This window comes from Eutrema salsugineum, unplaced genomic scaffold (assembly GCF_000478725.1).
Source record: "Eutrema salsugineum unplaced genomic scaffold, Eutsalg1_0 scaffold_6, whole genome shotgun sequence".
Taxonomy (NCBI): domain Eukaryota; kingdom Viridiplantae; phylum Streptophyta; class Magnoliopsida; order Brassicales; family Brassicaceae; genus Eutrema; species Eutrema salsugineum.
In genome coordinates this window covers 7,213,593-7,232,300 of record NW_006256547.1, presented here as the reverse complement: position 1 = coordinate 7,232,300, position 18,708 = coordinate 7,213,593, and the positions used below count along the sequence as shown (strand labels likewise).

Sequence of the window (18,708 nt, the reverse complement as noted above, 5' to 3'; positions counted from 1 at the left end):
TTGATAGAATTTGAAACTTGTATTGTTTTGTTTCAGTTATTGTATTAAGTTTTAACTTTAAAATATACGTGACTGCTATATTTTTACATTGTAATACGACGCTCACTAGTGAAAATGCAAAAAGAACAAAAAAATAGACAAAGCAACGACAATTTATTTTCAATATATATTAATAATTTTGTTTTTGTTTTTGTTGGTTTCTCAACATCACTTTACTTGAATGAAAACTAGGTCAAAGTGATGTAAGTTTTATTAAAAAATTTGGGTTCTCAAAAGTGATGTAAGTAATTAATGATGTTTTTTTTTCTCTTTGTCTGTAGAAAAAAGAGAGGAAAAAATTAGCTGTGGTTTTCATCTCCCTTGCTGTCTCTCTCTCTTGGCTTTTAGGCTTTAGGCTTTCACTACTAATACTCTAAGCCCTTAGTTTAAGCACTGCCTTCACATACAAAACCCACCTGCAGTTCTCTATCTCTCTTTATCTTCTTTCTTCAAAGTGTTACTTTTACAAAACCATACTTAAAAACTCTAAACTTATCAGTCTCCCTAGATTTATCAGATCATTGTGGTTTAGATTCATCTTCCTGTTTATCCTCAAGAAAAGTTTTGATTTTCATCAGAAGCATATATATTAAGGGAAAGTACTCTGCTAGATTTTGTTGTTGTAAGGGTATGTGTTCTTTCTTCTGTCTCTCTTTTTCACTCGTCTCTTTTTTTTCTTTTGCTAAAACTTGTCTCAATTGTCATTTAATAAGAGAAACATTTGTTTTTTATTGATTAAAGAGACATTTATGCTCTTTTTTTTGATAAAAAGAAAAAAAGTAAAAGGTAATTAATATGTGAACATTTGTGTTTTGATAATCTATATATGTCGTTGGGTTAAATGTATTCTTGATTTATCATCATCAACCTCTCACTTTAACTTACACCTTTTTTCTCAAGTGGGTTTGTCAGCTTTTGCTTGAGCAGGCTTGCTATAAGTTTTTATTTTTATTTTTGTTGGGTGTAATTTTTCGTTTGTTCTATCTTTCTGGACCTTCCAAAATTAGGGTTTTTTTGTGTTGTTTTTTGGAACATGATTTTAAAATTGGTTTAATGAGTAGTGAAGAAAGCTCTTGCCTTTTTGTAGCTTAATCATTCGATCTTACTCATTAATTATCTTTACTCTTTGTTTTAGTGTCTTTGTCCCCAAACCAAGAAACACTTTGCAAAACCCAAATTAAGAGTATCAATTAAATGTGATTATTTTCTGCAGAAAGAGATCAAAAGAATGGAAGTTGCAACTCAAGAAGATCATGACATGCCTATACCAATAAACACTACTTATGGTAATAGCTGTGGTGGTCATGGACACATTATTCATCATCTTCATCATCAGCCTGCCAATTCTACTCCATCAAACCCACTAATATCCCCCTCAAATGGTAATGGACTTGGCAAAACTCATGACCATCATGTGGGCTACAACATCATGATCAACAACAACAAGAAGGAGAAGCCTGTGGTGATCAAGTACAAGGAATGTCTGAAGAATCATGCAGCTTCCATGGGAGGCAATGCTATTGATGGTTGTGGAGAGTTTATGCCAAGTGGTGAAGAAGGTTCCATCGAAGCCTTCACTTGCTCAGCTTGTAAATGCCATAGAAACTTCCATAGAAGAGAAATCGAAGGCGAAGAAAAAAACTTCTTTTCTCCTTACCACCACAACCAACAGCCTCAACTGCAGAGAAAACTCATGTTCCATAACAACCACAAGATGATCAAATCACCATTGCCACAACAAATGATAATGCCAATTGGTGTTGCAACCGCAGCTGGATCTAACTCAGAGTCAGAAGATTTTATGGAAGAAGACGGCGGAGGAAGCTTAACATTCAGACAGCAACCACCGCCTCCACCACCGTACTGTTACGGTGGACAGAATCAGAAGAAGAGGTTTAGGACAAAGTTTACTCAAGAGCAAAAGGAGAAGATGCTGAGTTTTGCGGAGAGCGTTGGTTGGAAGATGCAGAGACAAGAGGAATCTGTTGTTCAACAGTTTTGTCAAGAGATTGGAGTTAGGAGAAGAGTTCTTAAAGTTTGGATGCATAACAACAAACACAACCTATCCAAGAAGTGCAACAACGTTAATAACAATGTCGAGCTCTCTGCTGGTAATAAAGACATCAATAAAGCCATTACTGGAAATCTTGCTTCTAGTCCTTAGTTTAAGTTAAGATTGTTGCTATTATCTCTTGTGAGTACTTAGTTAAGTATCTTATATCATGAGGTTAATGATTTAACCCTTTGTTTGTTGTTAATCATTTGTTTACGCAACTTTACAAACATATGTTTTATTAGGGTATTATCTTGGCGATCTGATCAACGCATTGGGATTTTCATTGTTATTATTATTTTTCGGAATCATTAGACTTTGGAGTTCATCATCGTTTGTCTCATATAGATATAGATATCTGCGGAATTTAAGATCTCTAGTTTTAGGGGTAAAAGTCGGAATTAATACTTGACCAACAAATGAAAGACGGAATTTTTTTTTGGGTCAACAGGAGTATTAAAGATCTGATCATATACTAGCTCTTCTTAAACTAATATTTTCTTAATACTGAACTCGATTCCGACATAACTTTTTTTTTTCCAATGAAATTTGTTAGTTGATGATATTATCAAGTGTTTTGTTTTTTGTTTTCGGGATTTAATTGAATATTGATAGTACTAATTATTTCTGACCCAAGTATAGTACTCCACTGTTTATTAAAGGCCGTTTCAGAGGAAAATCATCAGCTTAAAGTCCATAATAGAGTTACTAAGATTTACCTACATTTAAGTCCATTTTTTTTGTTGTTTGTCAAAATGTCTGAGCCAGTCTTGTTTTGATTTTATGTTTTCCTATAAGAATACATTACTTTGTGTAGTTTAAGAAAAGGCTGTATATATGATTTCATCTCATAATCAAAAATGCATTGCACGGAAAACAAAGGAAGCAATGAATTATTATTTCTATTAATGGAGAGTTGAAGATTGTCCTGACGAGTGTAAGTCAAGTCCTATTATGTGTGACGTATTAGGTTGAGTAAATGCTTGGTTGGTGTCACAAGTGAACTCATTTATTAAATATTTCGTTTCTTTTTTCCTATACTACTCCTTAAACGTACAATATTACGAGAATTATCATTTATTTACATGAGAATTCTTGGCATATATTGTAATCCGTGTCATGTCATGGGATCTAAAGTATACGTCAATCGTCATGCATCAAAAGGGGTTAACATATACCCACATGTTTCATTAATTGAATATTAAATGTAACATATTCACTTTGATGACTTCTATTGTAGTAGTAAAATTTTAGTTTCTTATTTCCAATACTTACATTCGGTAAACTTCAATTATGATTTATGAATAATTATGTGTTGTTGACAAACAAAATTACTATTTGGCATCTGTGTTCAGACACCTCTACAAATGTTTATTTTAAAATGTTATATAATAAAGTTAGTATGATTGATAGAGGTAAATAACACGATTTCCCTAAAAAAGTAGTCATAATCTAAACCCAATCAATCAAATGAGATAGTCGACTTCAACTAGTTTTTTTCTAAAAAATAATTTACAAATTGACACAAAGGAAATAAATTATAAAATTAGTCTAAATCTTATTATTTAATGTTTGATTAGTTTTCTACGTAATTAAAATCATCATAAAAGGAAGCATATGGTCGTTTCTTTTTTTCTTTTTTTTTTTTGTGGGAATTTGAAAGCCTGTTTCCAGACCAGAGGGTCCTATGCATTTAGGTTGCTCTAGACCAGTTATAAGATTGAAAAAAACAATTGGGCCAAGCCCTCTATTTTCAACTGTTATTACGTTATATTAAATAGCAGCCCAGGTCCAATTAATTCAACGGCGGCCTATTAAGAAACATTGTTCATAAGGGCGAAAATCAAGGCTTCAAGAGAACGGAAAATTTTGGTGTCTCTTCCATCTTTCTTACTTTCGTCTAGAAATCGTAGAAATCCTCTCGGCAACTTCACCACCAGGAATCGGAACCTCTCGGCGTTCTGTTTCCGTCTCCGACGTTCTCTCCCGCCGATTTCATCTTCTGAGGTTACGGTTTACTCCTCTTTTGCTATAATTTTTTTCTGTGCGACATCGAAAAGACTGTTGATGTCTGGCATTAGCTCTTTTGGTCTTCGTAGTCGTACTCGTACCCTTAGGGTTTTGGTGTGACGGTCCTTGTGATTTGTCGAACCGAACTTCTTCTTTGTGATCTTCGATTAATCAAAAGTATTTTTAGAAATTGATTAGGTTTTGTCGCTGAGTGAGAATTAGTTCATGTTTCGGTACTTCTCCTTTGTTCTTCGTACTATGTTCCAGAGTATTCAAGAGCTTGTTAGAGTGTCATTGCTCCGCTGATATGATTTTTTTTAACTAAGCGTTTTAGTTCAATTGAGTGCTTGATTCTCTTTCTCTACAGTTATTTTATCAACTGTGAAGAGAAATTTGAGATCTTCGTTTAATTGCAGTTGGAAGTGGTGAACTGATACGGTCAAGCAAAGATGGCGAACTTACAACTCTCTGGAATAATTGAAAAGGTCTTTCATATTCTCTTTCGAATTAAGCTCAATTTTGTTTTTGATTATATTCACCTTTCTTATTCCTGTGTTTTTTTTTTGTATATTATGTTCAGATGACGGGTAAAGATAAAGACTATAGATATATGGCAACCTCTGATTTGCTCAATGAGTTGAATAAAGATTCCTTTAAACTCGACCCGGACTTGGAGATGAGATTGTCGAGCATCATATTGCAACAGCTCGATGATGTTGCTGGTGATGTTTCGGGATTGGCTGTTAAATGGTTTGCTTTCTTCTCTCAGCAGCCTTGGTTATCTTGAGATTTTTAAACTTAGCTGATTATGTTCGACCCGTGATGTATTATTTTGTTCTAGTCTTGCTCCACTGGTGAAGAAGGTCGGAGAAGATCGTATTGTGGAAATGACCAACAAATTATGTGATAAACTGCTGCATGGGAAAGACCAACACCGTGATACCGCAAGCATAGCTCTCAGGACTGTTGTTGCTCAAGTTGCTCCTCCGCTTGCTCCATCTATTCTTGTTACTCTAACTCCACAAATGATAGGAGGGATAAGTGGCCAGGTTAGTTTCTGGGAGGTCTAGTCCTTTTTTCTCAATTGTATATGCCACAGTGCTTAGTGCCTGAGACAACTTCAGGATGCTAGCAAAATTACAGTTCAAAGACAAAATCAGGCTACGGATTAGATTGATTGGTTGATATACCATAACTGAAATACTGAATTGATTTTACATTTAAAATTTTCTTGGCGCTGTTACAGTTTAATAATTCTTGCTGCATAACTCCTAGTGAACAGTACACGCGCATAATCATTTGTCTTTCCTATGAGATCTAAGGTACTAAATTCTTGTTTTGCAAGTAACTAATTTTCTGCTGGCTTGTTGCTGAAGGGAATGAGCACAGGAATTAAGTGTGAATGTCTTGAGATCATGTGTGATGTTGTTCAAAAATATGGAAGTCTAATGGCAGATGATCACGAGAAGCTACTGAACACATTGTTACTGCAATTGGGCTGTAACCAAGCCACAGTCAGGAAGAAAACTGTTACATGCACTGGTAAGTTAACAAATTTGAGTCAATAAGATTGCTGGCTCGTCCTGTCAATTTTTGGCTAGTTTGAAACCAGATTCTAACCTCACGGGGCTTTAGTGACAGCATTCCTCAGCCCAGTATTAACTTTAGGAAAATGAATCTCAGCTGTTGGTGTCAATTCTTGTGATACCAACGCGGGTTCAGATGATGTATTCAACTCCATTCGTTTTTTTTTCAGTTTTATATAGAACTCTTACTTCGATGGTAGATATCCTCTTTTAAGTTTTTTTTTCTTCGGGTTTCAGCATCTCTTGCTTCAAGTCTGTCTGATGATTTGCTCGCAAAGGCGACAGTTGAAGTTGTTAAAAACCTAAGCAACAAGAATGCGAAATCGGAGATTACACGCACCAATATTCAAATGATTGGAGCTTTAAGGTACTTCCTTCCTATTCTTCTTTGTGTTGTGGTATTTGTCTTTAAGTTCTTACTATGTATTACTGTAGTATTGTAATATGTTTCTGTTAGTTGTGGTTGTCCTACCTATTTTTATTTAGTTGGATGCATGGTTTACCTCTTACATGTGTGATAGTTTTTAATACGTTTTTTTGTTTCAGTCGTGCTGTCGGATACCGATTTGGGATTCATCTTGGTAACACGGTTCCAGTATTGATCAATTACTGCACCAGCGCATCAGAAAATGATGAGGAGCTTCGCGAGTATAGCTTACAGGTCTTATGCAAGATTCCCTATTTTCTACTTTTTTGTTTGTTTTTAATATCTAATTCTTTTATCGGGCCTTTACTAAGGCGTGCTTTTTACTCTTGTCGTACTGATGAAAATTGTAGGCGATAACATGTCCGTTCTGAAATTTAACTGCAGGCACTTGAAAGTTTCTTGCTACGGTGTCCTAGGGACATCTCACCATATTGTGATGAAATTTTAAATCTCACTTTGGAATATATTAGTTATGACCCAAATTTTACGGACAACATGGAGGAAGATACTGATAATGAGACTCTTGAAGATGAAGAAGATGAGTAAGTTCTGATATAAGCATTGGAACCGTAACCTGGCCCCTTGCGGTGCACCATTATCACAATGACATAAGTTTTTGTTTGTCACAGCGAGAGTGCAAATGAGTACACGGATGATGAGGATGCCAGCTGGAAAGTTAGGAGAGCAGCGGCGAAATGCTTAGCAGGATTGATAGTTTCTCGTTCTGAGATGATATCTAAAGTATATCAAGAGGTATGTTATTTCTTTAATAGTGATCAAGATGACTATATTTTTGATTAATCGTTCCATCTTTTACTAGCGTTGATAGAAGAAGAAATTAATTTTTACTGTTGAGAAATTTTGAAATGAGTATCTTCTTGTGCAGGCCTGCCCGAAACTAATTGATAGGTTTAAGGAAAGGGAGGAAAATGTGAAGGTATGTAAAGTAAATAAATGCTCTATCCTGCATTGCTATAAGGTCACTGATCTGATCTATTGCTGTTACAGATGGATGTTTTCAACACATTCATTGATCTGTTACGGCAGACAGGAAACGTCACAAAAGGTCAAACTGACACCGATGAGTCGAGGCAAATTTTCTGCATCCTTTTACGCCGTTAGTTTGGACAGTTTGTTACATTAGATGAATCCCTGCTAACTAAATATACAACTTTGATCGATGCAGTCCGAAATGGCTACTGAAGCAAGAAGTCTCAAAGATTGTGAAATCCATAAATAGGCAACTGCGTGAAAAGTCTGTTAAGACAAAGGTATGAAAGTGTGAAACTCTCTTTTTGGTTTGGTTCCCATTTGATATTTTTATAACTCCTTCCCGATCTGTAGGTTGGAGCATTCTCTGTTTTGAGAGAACTTGTGGTTGTCCTGCCTGACTGCCTTGCTGATCATATTGGTTCACTAGTTCCTGGAATCGAAAGAGCGCTAAATGTTAGTGGGGATATTCGGTATACTTAGATATGTAGGCTCAGTGCTGCTCTTTGTTTATTTGCTCATGTTTCCTCCTTTTTCCCCCCTCCAGGATAAATCTTCTACTTCAAACTTGAAAATCGAAGCTCTTGTCTTCACAAAATTAGTCTTGGCTTCGCATGCGCCTCCGGTTTTTCATCCTTATATCAAGGTTGAAAACATTTTATGGTTTTCAGTCCATTGAAATATTGACAAAATGTTTAATGACTAGTGTTGAGTCCATAGCTGAGAGGTTGATTTGGCTGACTTTTGTACTTTTATGTCAATCTAGGCTCTTTCTAGTCCTGTTTTAGCTGCTGTTGGTGAACGCTACTACAAGGTGACCGCTGAGGCATTAAGGGTTTGTGGGGAACTTGTCAGAGTAATACGTCCAAGTACTGAGGTGAGTTTCTCTTTACATCGATACATCATGTACACACTTACCGATTCAGTGTGTTCTCTTGATTCAGTTTCAGCGTTTACTCTTAAATATAGATGACTCGCAGATTTTTGCATTCACTGATAGTTTACTTATGTGGTTCAGGGTATGGGCTTTGATTTTAAACCATTTGTTCATCCAATTTACAATGCGATAATGTCTCGCTTGACAAATCAAGATCAGGACCAGGTTTGTGGCATGAATCCCCGTTTTATTTTGGTTTCTGAAAATCCATACTTTTTTTGGGCAACAGATCTGAAGAATTCTCTTTGTGAAATCTTTTCAATTTGTCATTATGATTAAATAGTTACAGAAATTGAATTTTGGAAGCGGATTGCTGTGTTTGTATTTGTCCTATTTCTGTTTCTTAATATCTCTTCGCTTCGGCAGGAGGTCAAGGAATGTGCTATTACTTGCATGGGTCTTGTGATTTCAACATTTGGCGATCAACTGAGAGCAGAGTTGCCTTCATGTCTTCCTGTGCTTGTTGACCGAATGGGAAATGAAATCACTCGCCTCACAGCAGTAAAGGTAATTTTTGTGCTTCTGTTAAAGCTTTATTTCAATTTTTGTTGTTCATGTCTGTGATTGTGTGGGTGCATGCAGGCATTTGCAGTCATTGCCACTTCTCCGCTGCACATTGATCTATCATGTGTCTTGGACCATCTAATTGCTGAACTAACTGGGTTCTTAAGAAAGGTATATGGCTTTTTACCACCTAATAGGCGGCATTTTTGTGCTGTTTACCGTCTCATTATCAGTGAAAAAAACCCACTGAATACAATAACTGGTACTTAGGCTATTTGTATTTATGTTTTCGTAAAACAGGCGAATCGGGTTCTAAGGCAAGCAACACTGATTACTATGAATACCTTGGTAACAGCCTATGGTGATAAAATTGGCTCAGATGCTTATGAAGTTATTCTTGTGGAGCTTTCATCACTGATAAGGTCTGTTTCTCCAGTATTTTCCCTTACTTTGTTTACTTCTAGGTTGGTGAATTACTAAAATGATGACTTTTATCCGTCTTTTTCAGTGTTTCGGACCTCCACATGACAGCTCTTGCACTTGAACTCTGCTGCACTCTGATGACTGGAAAGAGTTGTAGTGAAAATATCAGTTTGGCAGTTCGCAACAAAGTTCTTCCGCAGGCACTAACTTTAGTTAAAAGCCCATTGCTACAGGGTCAAGCACTTTCGGTAATTTTGTGTTTTGTTGGAATTGTTTTATACTTTGCCTTAAATGAAAGATAAAACGGCAATGATTTTTTTGTATGCTTGTGACAGGCTCTGCAAGGATTCTTTGAAGCTTTGGTGTATCATGCAAATACGAGTTTCTACACCCTGCTGGACTCATTACTTTCGTGTGCTAAGCCTTCTCCTCAGTCTGGAGGTGTCCCAAAGCAAGCGCTATATTCAATTGCACAGTGTGTCGCCGTTCTTTGTCTCGCGGCAGGTGATAAGAATTGTTCGTCTACAGTTAAAATGCTAATGGAAATCCTAAAAGATGACAGCGGCACAAATTCAGTAAGCTTTCTGATTTTGGATTGGTGTGCTAGCCATTAGGAAATAGACTCCGACTTATTGTCTTTTGTAGATCTACAGCTATTTGAATGCTGATATATGTGATGATGTTTTTCTTGTGCAGGCAAAACAGCATCTTGCCCTGTTGTCTCTTGGTGAGATTGGGAGAAGGAAAGATCTAAGCGCACATGCTGGCATTGAAACAATCGTCATTGAGTCTTTCCAATCTCCTTTTGAAGAAATAAAGTCTGCGGCTTCATATGCTCTTGGAAACATAGCTGTTGGCAATCTGTCCAATTATTTACCTTTTATCTTGGACCAGATTGATAATCAACAGAAAAAACAATATATTCTTCTTCATTCACTCAAGGAGGTCGGTTTTCGTGAATAAGTATCTCTTTTATGGTATCAGATTTTACATATTCTGCTGGATTTCATATATTGCTCCTCGGTTTTTCAGGTGATCGTGAGGCAGTCTGTTGATAAAGCGGACTTTCAGAATTCTAGTGTTAAGAAAATACTTGATTTATTGTTTAACCACTGTGAAAGTGAGGAAGAAGGTGTAAGGAATGTTGTTGCTGAATGCTTGGGAAAAATGGCGTTGATAGAACCCAAGAAACTGGTTCCTGCACTTCAGGTAGCTAGAGAACAATCTAACTATCTGCATTTACTCATTTTCTGTCACGCTTTAAGGATGAATACTATTTTTATAGGTAAGGACGACTAGTCCAGCTGCTTTTACTCGTGCGACTGTTGTTACTGCTGTGAAGTATTCTGTAGTGGAACGGCCTGAGAAATTAGATGAAATCATCTTCCCTGAGATTTCTTCATTCCTCATGCTAATTAAAGATGGAGACAGGGTAAGTCAATAAAATTAACCCCATTCGATGATAGCAATAATCATTAATAAGCATTGGATAAGAAAGGATATTGCTGCGTCTGTAATCATAACTTTTTTCCTCCGTTGCCATGGTTTATTCAGCATGTTAGGCGTGCAGCTGTGTCAGCTTTGAGTACCTTTGCTCACTATAAACCAAACCTTATCAAAGGACTCCTCCCTGAGTTGTTACCGCTTCTTTATGATCAAACCGTTATTAAGGTAATTTCTTCGATGACTCTTAGCGATATAATCCTATCATGATAATTGTGAAGGTTTTAGTTTTGTCATTGACCGAAACATTTCTGTTTTGTAGAAAGAATTGATAAGAACGGTTGATCTAGGGCCATTTAAGCACGTTGTTGATGATGGGCTTGAACTGAGGAAAGCAGCTTTTGAGTGTGTATTTACTCTGCTCGATAGCTGTCTTGATCAACTGAATCCGTCTTCTTTCATTATTCCTTTCCTCAAATCTGGACTCGAAGGTGAGTGTCTATCTCTCTCTCTCTCTCTTGTGTTAATTAACCTACCATTTTCTATACAATCTTATAACAGAATCTCTGTATAATGCAGACCATTATGATCTAAAGATGCTTTGTCATCTTATACTATCGCTACTAGCGGATAAATGCCCCTCAGCCGTGCTAGCTGGTATGCTAATACCTTCCAAAAATCATTATTAGTTGAACCGTAAAACCAAAAGAGTTTTTTCTTTATTATTTCGTAATTCCTTATTATGATGTTTCAGTACTGGATTCTCTTGTGGAACCACTGCAAAAAACAATAAACTTCAAGCCAAAGCAAGATGCAGTGAAGCAAGAGCATGACCGTAATGAAGACATGATCAGAAGCGCTCTTCGTGCTATATCATCGTTGGATCGTATCAGGTTCTCTCCCATTTCTTAAGATTGTGATTTTTCTCTTTGCGTTAAATCCAAACAAATCTGATGTTTTTTTTAAAAAAAAACTTCATGTCAAATTCAACAGTGGGGTGGATTATAGCCACAAGTTCAAGAGCTTGATGGCTGATATGAAGAGGTCTGAACCATTGTGGGGGAAGTATCAGACAATCCGCAACGAGTAAGGAGTTTTGTGTATGTTTTGTGTGATTACATTCCCAACAATAAAGCGATCGATGGATATGATGAGACACTATTGCAAGAGGGTACAGGGAAAGAAATTGAGAACTTAGTTTTTCTGAACCTGCGGAAAAGGATTTTTATTGTTCAACATTTATTATTATCTGCGGGTGTTCTCTCTTAACCTTTTTCTTTTGCAATAGTTAAAAGGCTTTTTTTTTTTAATTGGACCTTTGATTTTGTGTTATTGATGACCCCTTTTTTGCTTTTTAATTATTTTATTTTGATGGCTATGTGACCCTGATTTTAGCCTTGTTTGTTTTTCGATGATTTGTAGTGTTTTGTTTTCGTACTTCGATACAATTTTTAAAATTGATAGAAAACAGCAACCTGTCCGCCTCACAAAAGAGTAAGACGCAAATAACTTGTCATAAACTGAAAGTAATGTGAATTAAACGGCAAACTTCAGTTTAATTTGACAAAACAGCAAGCAGTTCATCATTAATTTTGTCCCAGTTAGGGGATTTAACCTTAATTTCTAACAAAGAAACGTGCAAATAAGTTTAAATTTGACATGTATAACTTTGCCATGTTAATAACTCCGGTTTTTTTATATACAGTATTATGTATTGTCGTTGTATGTATAGTGTTTACCTTTAGAATCTCATATATCCATATTTTTGCAAAGTCAGACAGAACACGGCAAACTCCAACAGTTTGAACAAGTCTTTTTTGTGTGGAATTAATAGCTTTTACACGAAAATCAACTGTTTTGATGGATATTCTCAAACAAACTAGAAACAGAGCTTTAAAACACGACGATGACCATAAGATGGGTGAAACAAAATTTGGACATTAAAGAGGTAAAATTACTAAATTTTAGCGTTAAAATCTATGGAAAAGAAGCATCCGCAGAGGGCTTGAAAAAGAATAAGTTGACTGACTAAATGCTCAGAAGATGAGCTGGTCAATGGAATCTTCTCAATGCTACTTTCAGATCGTATAGTTTCTACTGAGCATTGCTAATAGCCTAATATGAAGCTGGTAATGAAAAAAAAAAAAAGAAGCTCATTTCATAATTTGATTTACATTAAAGTTATTAGATTAATGAAGATAAATCAGGGGAAAAGGAAAAAAGATACAAACTTGCTAAAGTTTTAATGAAAGTGAGAAACTTGGGAAATAAGGAACAGATAAGCCATAAGGACCAGAGTAATACAAATGATAAACTGATGATGAGCGAGGAACAAGATCAAAGACAACTAGGTTATCTTGACGAGGTAGTGAGAGGATGACCTTATTGTTGTCCCTGGAAATGGCCAGAGGCGTGAGAGGCTGCCAAGTGATACCACCAAACCAAGTGGAAGTAGAGCGCAAATCAACCGAGAAGATCTTCTCCCACGTCCACGTGTTGCTGTTGTCGTCTTTAACCCTCCACCAAAGCTCTTGCTTGCAGTCTCCTTTCAGCTGCTCAGAAATGCAGAGATGGCCATCGAGATTGCATAAGCCAATTTTGTCACCAGAGGCATCACGGGAGACAAAAGATGGAGTTTCAGTGACCTGAAACATCTCTGTGTGAATGTCGAAAACGATGAGTTTGGTTTGTGTTGAAGGACCTCCTTGTTCATCTCCCGTGAGCCAGTAGAAAGATCCGTTTGCAAACGCTGGCCTCTGATTATACAAGACGTGATGATGATGATGATCAAGAAGAGGTGTGGTGCTCACGAACATCCACTTCTTATCCTCTAAATCCAAAACCTCGCACCTACCTCCTCCTTGTTATTATACAGCCACACTAACTTAATACTCCCCGTGACACTATCTTTGCCAAATCCAAACCGAGTAAATGTTGCCACTGGAGGTGAAATAAGATGATGATCTTCAAGTGGAACTCGCACCGCCTCCAGGTCCGGATGGTCTGTACAAAGTCGTTGAATTTCGGCTAGTGGGAGTGCTTCGAACACTGCAGTGGCCGGATTTATAACCTCCACTGCTTTGGACAATTTGTAGGCGCAGACAAGACCATCACAGCTCTCTGAAATCTCGAGAAACCCTTTACTATCTTCGAATTCCACAAAGAGAAGATCTTTCGGAGAAGCTGACTTCGTCGTCGTCGTCTTCAGGGCCAATGTCTCTAAACAGAGTCCGGTTTCTGTTTTATCATGAGCGCATTCTGATCCACAGACAAAAAGTAGTTTAGGATCTTTTGAGGTTTTCTGATGAGTTGCGTATCTTTCCGCAAAGCCTCTTGACCTAATCGACATCTCCAGTGTTTCGATACATTCTGGAATCTAATAAGCTTCATCACCGGAAGCCTCACCAGAATCTCTTCAACGACATCATTGTTGATCTCAATCTCTACAGGCTTCCTTCGTTTATCAATCTAGAAGAGATGCCTCTCCGATGACGCTTCACCGATGGCATGCCTTTTCCTTCCTACTCAAGTTGAATCTGCAACCCAGTTTATAAACTGTGTGTCTTTGCCTTTTTCCTACAAGCTTCGAGGATTCGATTTCCTTTTTTTTTGTATATTGTGTATTTTTTTAAGACTCAAAAGCGATACGCAATGTATGTCATTGGATTGGTCGACTTCTACTCTTCTATTGTCAACAACAAGGAAAGAGAGCTAATCTTTAATTAAAAGAGCAGAAATCCACAAAAAACTTGTGGGTTTACATCTTTTTGGTTTTGGTTTTCAGAAGTTATTCCTTAAAACTCTTAGAAAGACTCAAGCTAGTACCTTAAAAACCCCTTAGAAATATCTCTCATTCATCAGTGCCTTCACCATTACCAGACTTGAGATGAAGATGCTTCTCTCGCTTTTGGAAATCTGTCAAACCTTTACCACTTCCAGTCACACCCACTTTTCCAAATGGATCCTCTGGTGATTTGAATATACTCTCTTTCTTCCTTCCTGTAAAGAACCCTACCTGCTTCAAACAAACACACATCCAAAAACCTGTCTCAAAACCAGAGAGCGAGGGGTAAAAATAAAGCCATCAAATTTGCAATATTTACTAAAACCTTTTTTGTTTTGGCTTTAGTCGTCTGAAACTGTTGCCAAGCATTCTGTTTCTTGTTCTGTACAACCTCGAGTTGCTCCTGCCTCGCTTTTGACTTGAAAGCATGTATCTTCTTACGCTTTGCAATTTTCTGAAAACAAGCGGGACTTGCATAAACACGACCTCATAGGACCCAAAAAAACAAAGGGGTGAAAAGAATGAAAAAAAAATTAATCTTTGACTTACCACATCCTCGGGATCATTAGGATCGATTTTAAGCTTTGCTGGTAGAGTTTTGGATTGAAAATCAGAACTCGCAGCTAGCTCAATCTTTCTTTTGAGTGCATTTTTTGTAGCTTCAGCTAGTCTTTCAGCTTCCACGAGAGCATTGTTCTCTATTGGCCTCACATTATCTGGATCAACCTAAATTGTAACAAGGCAACCTCAACATTAGTTTTTTTCTTAAATAGAAAAAAAACGGGAATAGAAGCATTACCTCTTCCTTGTTACCCCACTCATCATAGGACACATAATAGCCATTTAGAGTATGAGCCTCAACGGTCGCATCATACCTGAACATTTAACTAATCAAACCAAGAAAAAAAAAGGGGGAAAAAGACGTAAAGAATACAGTAGACATATCATGAATTACAAGAGACCCGGGGGTTTTTTTAACATACCACTCGCCATCGTCACTAAAGACAGCTTGAACTTTTGTTCCAATGGGGAACTTACCCTCATGTATTGGGTCATTCCTTGAAACCTGCAAAAAAAAAAAAAAAACAGAAAACAATCACGCATTAGTCACTAAAATTTGTAGTGGGCTCGGGAGACATGGATGATGGATCAATCATCCATGTTTACATATCACATAATCAATTTTGTTCCTGCCATGAAGAGCTGGAGATAACAGATGGAAAGAGCTAAAAGACCTAAAATGACAGAAATAGACATACCATTTTCCCCCAAGCACCCTCTAGTAAATCGGGTGATTCAGCAGTTGCTCCAGCACTAACTCCAGCATCTGGTAGAGAAATATCATTTTGCTTTGCCGTTGCAAGAAGTTCCTCTGTCAATGCAATCACCTACGTGGTACAAAACAAGTGTGTCAGAGAATTGGGGATTATAACAATTCCACACAAAACATATCTATCAAGATTTCAAGAAATAGAACTTCAGGGATCGAACGCGAGAAATCAGGAGATAGAAGCAGGCTGGCCATCACGACCCACATTAGCACACCTGCACAATAACCAAGATACAAATGATGAATTCCTCGCTAATTCTCCTACTTTCATTTCATGTATACTCCAACAACTGCTTTTGGCTGACCCAAACTCCACTGCCGGAGTTACATGGCACTCAAAAAATATACTCACCTTTCAAATCCCAGACCTGAAACCTAACTCCACTGTATCCGCCAGCTGTTAAATGGTGTTGCTATTTCGAGCAACATGCTGATTCCTTCAAAAGAGGGAGGTAATAGAAACATAAAAGGGCATGATATGCAAAACCTAGTGTTCAAGTAACCTAGTCTAGTTTAGTGGGTTTTTTTAGTTTGCCGCACAATCTGAAGACACACTAAGGGAGGCTAAGAAAAATGGCATTGACAACAAAGATGTGAAATTTGATCACACAAAACCACAATTAACTGATTTCTGAAAGTAACGTTTCAAAAGAATGAATCACCTCTTTAAGCTCCTTTTCCATGTCTGCATATTCTGAGTTTCTAGGGTCTTCGGACAAAAGCTGCCTCACCTGAAACCATAGAGTGTAAAGTCTATCAAATTATCCAGAGGAAAAGAAAATGCATGATAGCAGTTTATCAAAACTAAACCAAAAAGGAACAAGCACATGAACATTATCATTCTATTTCACGAGTACCCTTTTCGTCCAAACTAGAAACCCAAGGCTGATTGATTACAAAGGAATAAAAAAGAAGAATATGAAAACTTAAGTAACACTTCTTCAATCAATGAATCCCTAAATAAGCATCCTTACGAACCCTAACTCGAGAACAATCATACAGAACCCTTATGTGCTCAAATTTAGATATCATGAAATTCAATTGTTCTTTACCAATTCAAAAGCATCCTTAATTCTGTAAGTTCGAGGAATTGAAACCACAAACAAAACAAAATCCTAAAAAGCAGAGAAGAAATCGATCGGACCTGTTCGAGCTGCTCTTTGTAAGTAGTGAGATTCGAAGCTAGCTCTTTGATGCTCACTTCTTCTTCTCCTCCTTCCATCTTTTCTCCAAACTATCCCAATAAAGAATTTCCCGATAGTTCTACACTGATCTTTCTCCTCTCCGAAGTTCTTTGTCACGAAGATATTTTTATGAGATGAAACAAAAAAAAAGAAGAAGCTTATTCTTAAATCAAAACTGCACGCCGTTTGCATCGTCTGAATGATTTACACAAACGCGGCGCGTTTCTAAAATTTCAATAATAACCCTAAACTTAAGAAAGTTTACACATATATCCAAAATACATAATTCATTCATTAATAGCCCTCCCCAATAGAAGTCAAATTATTCAGAGTTTCTTGGTTTTACTCTAAAACCACATCTGACAAACCAAACTCAATCTCAACATTCCGGTCGATATTTCAGGCATTTTCCGTTTTCTGAAAATCCCATATATTGAGTCAACAATGATCAAATGAAGAAGCATCAGAGCAAATGGCGATTTCTACATTAGTCTCAATCTCTCCTTTCACTCTAGCTTCCTCATCCAGAAAAACCCATCTCCTGACTTCAATACCCACCAGGGTTTCATCCTCAATTTCTCCAGGATTGAATCGAATTAGTTTCCTACATAGTCAAAGTTACAGTCTTCACTACCCATTACGCCGTGATTTCACCAGGTTTTGTTCTTCCTCAAATGGGTTTCTGGGAAAAACCGAAGAAGAAGAAGAAATCATCAAGCTTCCGTCTATTGGCGTAAACCCATTGAAATTCGCCATATGTGTCGTGTTCTGGGCTTCTTTCTCTTTGCTTTGGTTTGCTAGGTCTGGCGATGCGAAAGCGGCGGCTGATTCTATCAAATCATCGAGCTTTGGTCTCAGAATCGCCGCCACTCTCCGCCGCTTTGGTTGGCCAGACGAAGCTGTGGTGTTTGCTTTAGCCACACTTCCGGTTATTGAGCTCCGTGGTGCTATTCCCGTCGGTTATTGGATGCAGCTAAAACCTACGGTTCTCACATTTTTCTCTGTTCTTGGGTTAGTCTCTTAAACTTTCACTTCTTGCACAATACCAAAACCTTGAACAGGATTAGTTTGGATGCATCTTGATACTGTTATTGATTTGTTCTCAGACCAGAGTTTGCAAGTGTCTCATTGGTGATTATGGTGATTATAGTGTGAAAATTTGCACTTTTCTGTTGTTTAGTTGAACAAGTTTGAATTAACAGAGTTTAACAAGTGTTCTCATTTCTATCAATTTGATGGTGAAATTGTGATAACTTGTGTGTGATCATTGCAATCTGTCTTGTTTGAGGGACACATTTCTGTTTCGTTTTAGTTGATCTGTGAGGTTGAATGAGATTGAATCATAATACTTTACATAAGAAAGAAACAGTGAGTGACACTGATTTTTGGATTTTGCAGCAATATGGTTCCGGTTCCTGTCATCATACTTTACCTCAAAAAGTTTGCGTCTTTCTTGGCGGGTAAGAGCAGAACAGCTTCTAAGTTACTCGAAATCTTATTCAAAAGAGCTAAAGAGAAAGCTGGGCCAGTGGAAGAGTTCCAATGGTTAGGGCTAATGCTCTTTGTAGCTGTTCCATTCCCTGGAACCGGTGCTTGGACAGGAGCTATAATAGCATCCATCCTCGACATGCCGTTCTGGTCTGCTGTTTCGTCTAATTTCTGCGGCGTTGTGTTGGCGGGACTGCTTGTGAACTTTCTGGTGAATCTTGGTTTAAAAGAAGCCATTGTGGCTGGCATTGCTCTCTTCTTTGTATCTACATTTATGTGGAGTGTCCTCAGGAACATTAGAAAGTCGATAAGACCATCTTTGCCTTGAATTGGTTTTAGATGTTGAAGAAGAGTTCGTCTCGCATTGGTTCTTGTTTCTTTAACTGTTAATAATATTATAACGATCGAAAGACACCCTCTTCTCTCCTCACAATTCTCTCTTCTCAAAAAATCTCTAGCACTGATGAACAGAAAAAATTTATGAAAACGTCTTGATTTGTTTCTATATAA

The 18,708-nt window shown here is 37.3% G+C and overlaps 4 protein-coding genes and 1 pseudogene across 7 annotated transcripts; 3 read left to right on the top strand and 2 right to left on the bottom strand.

Moving 5' to 3' along the window:
• The first annotated feature begins 416 nt into the window (after nt 1–416).
• Nucleotides 417–2,346, top strand: LOC18012237 (zinc-finger homeodomain protein 3). The gene is made up of 2 exons (XM_006395714.2): nt 417–667; nt 1,253–2,346. The coding sequence occupies exon 2, from the start codon at nt 1,268–1,270 to the stop codon at nt 2,201–2,203; it is 936 nt and encodes a 311-aa protein (XP_006395776.1). The 5' UTR covers nt 417–667; nt 1,253–1,267; the 3' UTR covers nt 2,204–2,346.
• Nucleotides 2,347–3,952: 1,606 nt separating this feature from the next.
• LOC18012236 (cullin-associated NEDD8-dissociated protein 1) lies at nt 3,953–11,818 on the top strand. Its single transcript, XM_006395713.2, has 29 exons — nt 3,953–4,099; nt 4,519–4,587; nt 4,683–4,852; nt 4,944–5,151; nt 5,479–5,644; nt 5,926–6,055; nt 6,235–6,349; nt 6,500–6,657; nt 6,745–6,868; nt 7,002–7,052; nt 7,124–7,206; nt 7,302–7,386; nt 7,460–7,561; nt 7,653–7,751; nt 7,872–7,982; nt 8,124–8,207; nt 8,409–8,549; nt 8,625–8,717; nt 8,847–8,968; nt 9,055–9,217; nt 9,305–9,544; nt 9,666–9,914; nt 10,002–10,178; nt 10,255–10,401; nt 10,524–10,640; nt 10,735–10,903; nt 10,992–11,069; nt 11,167–11,305; nt 11,406–11,818. The coding sequence occupies exons 2-29, from the start codon at nt 4,552–4,554 to the stop codon at nt 11,500–11,502; spliced, it is 3,654 nt and encodes a 1,217-aa protein (XP_006395775.1). The 5' UTR covers nt 3,953–4,099; nt 4,519–4,551; the 3' UTR covers nt 11,503–11,818.
• An 828-nt stretch (nt 11,819–12,646) lies between these two features.
• Nucleotides 12,647–14,074, bottom strand: LOC112083396 (annotated as a pseudogene).
• Nucleotides 14,075–14,116: 42 nt separating this feature from the next.
• LOC18012364 (survival of motor neuron-related-splicing factor 30) lies at nt 14,117–16,846 on the bottom strand. Of its 4 annotated transcripts, none has more exons than XM_024151414.1 (10): nt 16,671–16,804; nt 16,189–16,257; nt 15,879–15,963; nt 15,674–15,741; nt 15,456–15,584; nt 15,180–15,262; nt 14,996–15,071; nt 14,746–14,922; nt 14,522–14,650; nt 14,117–14,427 (listed from the first exon to the last, which is right to left on the bottom strand). In XM_024151414.1, exons 4-10 carry the CDS (start codon nt 15,731–15,733, stop codon nt 14,263–14,265), a joined length of 819 nt encoding a protein of 272 aa, XP_024007182.1. In that variant the 5' UTR covers nt 15,734–15,741; nt 15,879–15,963; nt 16,189–16,257; nt 16,671–16,804; the 3' UTR covers nt 14,117–14,262. The 4 variants fall into 4 exon arrangements, with proteins under 4 accessions (XP_024007182.1, XP_024007183.1, XP_024007184.1 ...); XM_024151415.1 differs by having other exon boundaries at nt 15,879–15,956; nt 16,671–16,740; XM_024151416.1 differs by lacking the exon at nt 15,879–15,963 and having other exon boundaries at nt 16,671–16,806.
• Nucleotides 16,847–17,083: 237 nt separating this feature from the next.
• LOC18012367 lies at nt 17,084–18,610 on the top strand. Its single transcript, XM_006395710.2, has 2 exons — nt 17,084–17,721; nt 18,109–18,610. The coding sequence occupies exons 1-2, from the start codon at nt 17,183–17,185 to the stop codon at nt 18,524–18,526; spliced, it is 957 nt and encodes a 318-aa protein (XP_006395772.1). The 5' UTR covers nt 17,084–17,182; the 3' UTR covers nt 18,527–18,610.
• The last annotated feature ends 98 nt before the right edge of the window (nt 18,611–18,708 follow it).

Bases quoted from the DNA above. Each gene is read 5' to 3' on its own strand.
- LOC18012237 (XM_006395714.2), top strand. From the start codon at position 1,268: ATGGAAGTTGCAACTCAAGAAGATCATGACATGCCTATACCAATAAAC.
- LOC18012236 (XM_006395713.2), top strand. From the start codon at position 4,552: ATGGCGAACTTACAACTCTCTGGAATAATTGAAAAG. The intron at 6,658-6,744 runs GTAAGTTCTGAT...TGTTTGTCACAG, and splicing joins CTTGAAGATGAAGAAGATGA to CGAGAGTGCAAATGAGTACA. The intron at 8,969-9,054 runs GTCTGTTTCTCC...CGTCTTTTTCAG, and splicing joins GAGCTTTCATCACTGATAAG to TGTTTCGGACCTCCACATGA.
- LOC18012364 (XM_006395711.2), bottom strand. From the start codon at position 16,748: ATGGAAGGAGGAGAAGAAGAAGTGAGCATCAAAGAGCTAGCTTCGAAT. The intron at 16,258-16,670 runs GTCCGATCGATT...CTATGGTTTCAG, and splicing joins ACAAAGAGCAGCTCGAACAG to GTGAGGCAGCTTTTGTCCGA. The intron at 14,651-14,745 runs GTAAGTCAAAGA...GCTTGTTTTCAG, and splicing joins CTAATGATCCCGAGGATGTG to AAAATTGCAAAGCGTAAGAA.
- LOC18012367 (XM_006395710.2), top strand. From the start codon at position 17,183: ATGGCGATTTCTACATTAGTCTCAATCTCTCCTTTCACTCTAGCTTCC. The intron at 17,722-18,108 runs GTTAGTCTCTTA...TGGATTTTGCAG, and splicing joins ACATTTTTCTCTGTTCTTGG to CAATATGGTTCCGGTTCCTG.